The sequence below is a fragment of the Ctenocephalides felis genome, unplaced genomic scaffold (assembly GCF_003426905.1).
Source record: "Ctenocephalides felis isolate EL2017-DRISC unplaced genomic scaffold, ASM342690v1 CF-g0.4_SCAFFOLD_03573, whole genome shotgun sequence".
Lineage (NCBI taxonomy): Eukaryota > Metazoa > Arthropoda > Insecta > Siphonaptera > Pulicidae > Ctenocephalides > Ctenocephalides felis.
In genome coordinates, this window is record NW_020539727.1 from 20,177,003 (window position 1) to 20,182,266 (window position 5,264).

The 5,264-nt window shown below is 25.8% G+C and overlaps 1 protein-coding gene across 1 annotated transcript; it reads right to left on the minus strand.

Moving 5' to 3' along the window:
* Window positions 1–477: 477 nt before the first annotated feature.
* Window positions 478–3,226, minus strand: LOC113389730 (tachykinin-like peptides receptor 86C). Its single transcript, XM_026626743.1, has 3 exons — window positions 3,216–3,226; window positions 2,133–2,283; window positions 478–678 (listed from the first exon to the last, which is right to left on the minus strand). Exons 1-3 carry the CDS (start codon window positions 3,224–3,226, stop codon window positions 478–480), a joined length of 363 nt encoding a protein of 120 aa, XP_026482528.1.
* Between the last annotated feature and the right edge of the window lie 2,038 nt (window positions 3,227–5,264).

A 5,264-nucleotide genomic window follows, 5' to 3' on the forward strand; every position in this document is an offset into this window, starting at 1 on the left:
GCTTAATTGTTTTTAAAACTAAAATTGATATTAACAAGTATGTATCAACATGTATCTAATATTTCTTCATTTTTTTCATTTAATGATTTTTTTTTAATTTAAAAATGTATTATTTTTATTTATTCGAAAACTTTCCTTTCAATATCATAAAAATATTTTCATTCTTATATGTGAAAATGATGCATGAATAACGAATAATTATTTTCAAAGTTTTTTAATCAAGATAAACTATTATTGTTTAGTTCTACTAATTAAAATTAAAATAATTTGTTTACTATTTATAAAATTGAACAATAAATAAATTCAGTCAAATACTGCTCTAAATAACACTAAATTTGCGGATAAATTACAGAATATTCGAGCAAAAATTTACTTTCTATAAAATTCGAAACCCGGTTAAAACCGTTTTTTTTTTAGTAAAATTAAAATTCGAAAACCGGTTTTCTGAAATGTCGGTTTTGGTATAAACCCTAGTGGTTACCTGTTGTTCATCCAGTAATATATTATCGGATTAACCATTGCATTACCCATGGCTAACCAGTAGAAGCTCAAATACATTTGCTGGGTGTAGGGCCAGTACATCAGCGATTTATCCACATGCATGTAGACAAAATAGAGCTGATAAGGCAGCCAGCAGACTGCAAAAATGCCCACGACTGCTGCGAACATCCTGACAACCTGAAAACAAAAACAATTGTCGTAAAATAGAAGCAGATTTTGTATATTTATTCAAAAAACATTTGATCCCGATTGATCGGAAGATGTGCTGATTAGTTTTTGGCAAAGGCAGGTCCAGCCGTTACGGAGATACGGAGCAAAGAGTGCAGAAAATACGAATCGAGTTTTTGAAAGAACAGAGTATCGGATTTCAATGATCTAATAAACATTCGATTTGTAATGCTTGGGAGAAGAGGTGATTAGTTTTTGGCAAAGACAGGTCCCGTCATTTCGAAGATACAGAGCTAAAAGTGCAAAAAATCGCAGTTTTGAGTGAACTAAGCGTCCGATTTCAATGATCTAAAAACTTTCTGCGTAGTATGACAAAACAATTACTCTGAGGATAAAAAATTACTACATCTTATTTTATTTTCCATAAAATATTTTTGAAATTTTGGATTAAAAATTCAAAAAATTACCCAGGCTAAGCACAGTCTAAGCGCCACTCTGGTACAAATGTTTACCCAAGTGCGTTTAGACTGTTTAAGTACTGGAGCACTTTTCCAATTTTGTGAAAAAACTATTGAAAAATGTGAAAATGCCGCATTGCTAAGCACAGTATAAGTGAAAATGTCACACAGAATTATTGCAAATGCGTTTAGACTGTGACTATGCAGGAGCACTTTTTCAATTTTGAGTAAATTAGGCAATTATTTTTTTTTTTTGAAATTGAATTCGAATGAAATGACGATGTTAATGTTCTGGAGATAAATTGATTTATGATTTACATTTGATTTTGATTTGCTCAGATATAACAGGATAGCAAAAATAATGAAAGTTACATTATTTGTAATAATATATTTGTAAACGTTCAAAATTTCTCGAATATTTCATTACGGTACGGGAAGTTCCGGCAATTTGCCTTAAGGCACGATGCCATACACCACTAGTTTACATTAATTTCTACAATATTGCACATACATCCCAGTACTTTATAATCACATACATCCTAAAAAATTTCCTTAACAAACTTCAGAAAGATTTATCAAAATCCGCATAATCGTTTAGAAGGAGTATACAGTGAGTGTTTGTAATTTAATTGGAACTTCATGTAATAGCAATATAGCTCAAATTGAATCTACGTTTTAGTTGGAAAACGTTTGTATGTCAAAAAGAGCTGTTTTTAGGGTTTTCCCGACGATTATTTGATTTTTTATCGCCTCAAGAACCATCCTTGGACTTCAATGAACATTTTAGAAAAATAATTGGCCAAATCGGTCCAGTCGTTGTTGAGTTTTGCGCTTACCAACACATTTTGCGATTCATTTTCATATACACGTATAAGACCCACGAAACTAATTTTTTACTATCACAAGCTGTTTTTGCTTTGATTTTGTGGATATCTCGGTGACGCCTTAACCGATTTTTATGATTCAAGGCTCATTCGATTTATCATAATTTCTACTTTTTCTGACCTTTCTTTTTCTGCAAATGGCATCAGCCTGTCTTTGTGTGTGTTCCCCAATTGACCTGCTGCCCCACAATTCTCTGCCCATTGCCCAGTAGCACCTGGACATCCCTGCTATGGGCATCAGATAAGTCACTATGAACAGGACAACCTGATAACTAGAGGTAAAAAAATTAGTAAATATTTGAGTAAAATCTAAACTACTTTTGTCTAGTTTGAATAAAACTAAATCTTATATTCTTGTGCTTGCTAAATTATTTTGCAAATTTTTCATACTTTTTCTTGCATAAAATAAATGACAATTTTATATCCTATTCTCCTCTATGATGCAAAAAAACTTTTTAATTTTCCAATTCATAAAGTTTTCTTTCACTAAAGAATAATGTTCGAATACTTTAAATGCAAATTTTTAGCAAAATGTGCGAATGCTTGACAATGGAGCAAATTTGCATTGATTTAGCTTTTAAATATGGAAATTGTTAAATAAAACTTTTGTTCTGAAAAAGAAACTTTTTACAGACAAAAAATAAATCTATGTAATTAGTTATTGACTAAACTTTTGATAGGGGATGTATATATTTTTGGGTAATAAATAATTTGCTAATTTTATGTTTTCCTGACGTTACAAGTGAAAAATTTGGATGTTTTTGTGCAACTTTGAGGAAATTTTTTAAAAAGCAAGTTTTGTGGAAAAGATTTACTCATACATCGAATCTCTATTACACATATTAAAGGGTCAAATTAATTTAAGCATAATTTATATGAAAAGACAATGTTTCTGGGATTAAATAGAAATACATTTAACCCTGTATTACATTTTACCCAAACAAAACAAATAAAACAAATTAAACATTTGCGCCATGTACTAAACGTAAGTTTATTAATTAGAAATTATTTCTATATTATTCGTAGTTTCTATAAATCTCTGAAGTTATTAAAATAAAAAATATATTTTAGACAACACAGATATTACTAATGTTCAAAGAATGAGATTATATCGCCAGCGAAAAGGTAAAAAAATACAAGCAGTCAATGAATGTATGTTAATTTTAATTACATGAAGTTCTTTGAAGGATTTTATTAAACTTACATGTAATCCATTTTCGAGACATCTGAAGATCCATCAGGCCAGACTAGTATACAAGCTGTTAAATGGTATTTTTCACTAAAAATATAAGGATAATTAAAAAAATATATATTACAAATATAATAGTTTAAAAAAATTGTTAAACTTTGACATTAAAATCTTTGTATGGTGTCCAAATTGCTTTAGCTTCAACGCTTTGGTTTAAAGTTTTATTTATTTTAATCTAAATTTTTTGTGTTCTTATATGTTGTTATAAATCGTTGAAAAGTCTATAAAATTATCTACAAATCTGTGTATAACAATTTGTATATGTTAGAACAAAATTATATGAAAAAAAAAAGGTTAAACTGTGACATTAAAATCTTTGTATGGTGTCCAAATTGCTTCAGCTTCAACGCTTTGGTTTAAAGTTTTATTTATTTTATTCTAATTTTTTTGTGTTCTTATATGTTGTTATATATCGTTGGAAAGTCTATAAAATTATCTACAAATCTGTGTATAACAATTTGTATATGTTAGAACAAAATTATATGAAAAAAAAAAAGGTTAAACTGTGACATTAAAATCTTTGTATGGTGTCCAAATTGCTTCAGCTTCAACGCTTTGGTTTAAAGTTTAATTTATTTTATTCTAATTTTTTTTGTGTTCTTATATGTTGTTATATATCGTTGGAAAGTCTATAAAATTATTATTAAATATAATAATAATTAAAAAATATATATTACAAATATAATAGTTTCAAAAGTTCTGAAAAACTTGAGTCTTGCAAAAACCTAATATAAATTTAATAGAAATCTTATAAAAATCTATTAAGAACTTCAAAAAAATCTTATAAGAATTTAGCTCAAATTAAATAAGAATCTAGTCAAAAAATGATATTTTTTGTAAATATATTACAAATATAATGGTTTTAATTCAAACTTAAGTACAAAAAAAGTTACACTTTTTAAATATAAATAGTCTTACAAAAGCCTGATAAAAATTTAATAGAAATCTTATAAAAATCTATTAAAAACTTCAAAAGAATATTATAAGAATTTAGCTCAAATTAAATAAGAATCTAGTCAAAAAATAATATTTTTTGTAAATATATTACAAATATAATAATTTCAATTCAAAACTAAGTTAAAAAAAACTTAAACTTTTTAAATATAAATGAATCTTGCAAAAGCAAAATAAAAATTCAATAGATCTCTTATAAAAATCCATTAAGAACTTCAGAAGAATGTTATAAGAATTTAGCTCAATTTAAATGAGAATCGAGACAAAAAATAATACTTTTTGTAAATATATTTCAAATGTAATAGTTTCAATTCAAAACTAAGTTAATAAAACTAATAAAAATTTAATAGAAATCTTATAAAAATCTATTAAGAACTTCAAAAGAATCTTATAAGAATTTATCTCAAATTAAATGAGAATCAAGACAAAAAATAATATTTTTTGTAAATATATTTCAAATGTATTAGTTTCAATTCAAAACTAAGTTAATAAAACTAATAAAAATTTAATAGAAATCTTATAAAAATCTATTAAGAACTTCAAAAGAATCTTATAAGAATTTATCTCAAATTAAATAAGAATCTAGTCCAGAAATAATATTTTTTGTAAATATATTACAAATATAATAGTGCTCAAATCAAAACTAAGTTAAAAAAAACTTTTTAAATATAAATGAGTCTTGCAAAAGTCTAACAAAAATCTAATAGAATTTTTTTAAAAATCTATTAAAAACTTCAAAAGAATCCTATAAGTATTTAGCGTTTGTAATGATATTTTTTGTAAATATATTACAAATATAATAGTTTCAATTCAAAACAAAGTTCAAAAAAACTTAAATTAACTTTTTAAATATAAATGAGTCTAGCAAGAACCTAATAAAATTTAATAGGAATCTTTTAGTTTTTATAAAAGCAAACGCACAAAAATACAACAAGAATAAAGAGTAATGTTGCAATATTTTTTTTATCATTTTTTCAATATTTTTTGTACTAGAATTTTGAAATAAAAATAAAATAAAACGCAGTGCGTTCTAGTATGGCCAAATAATAG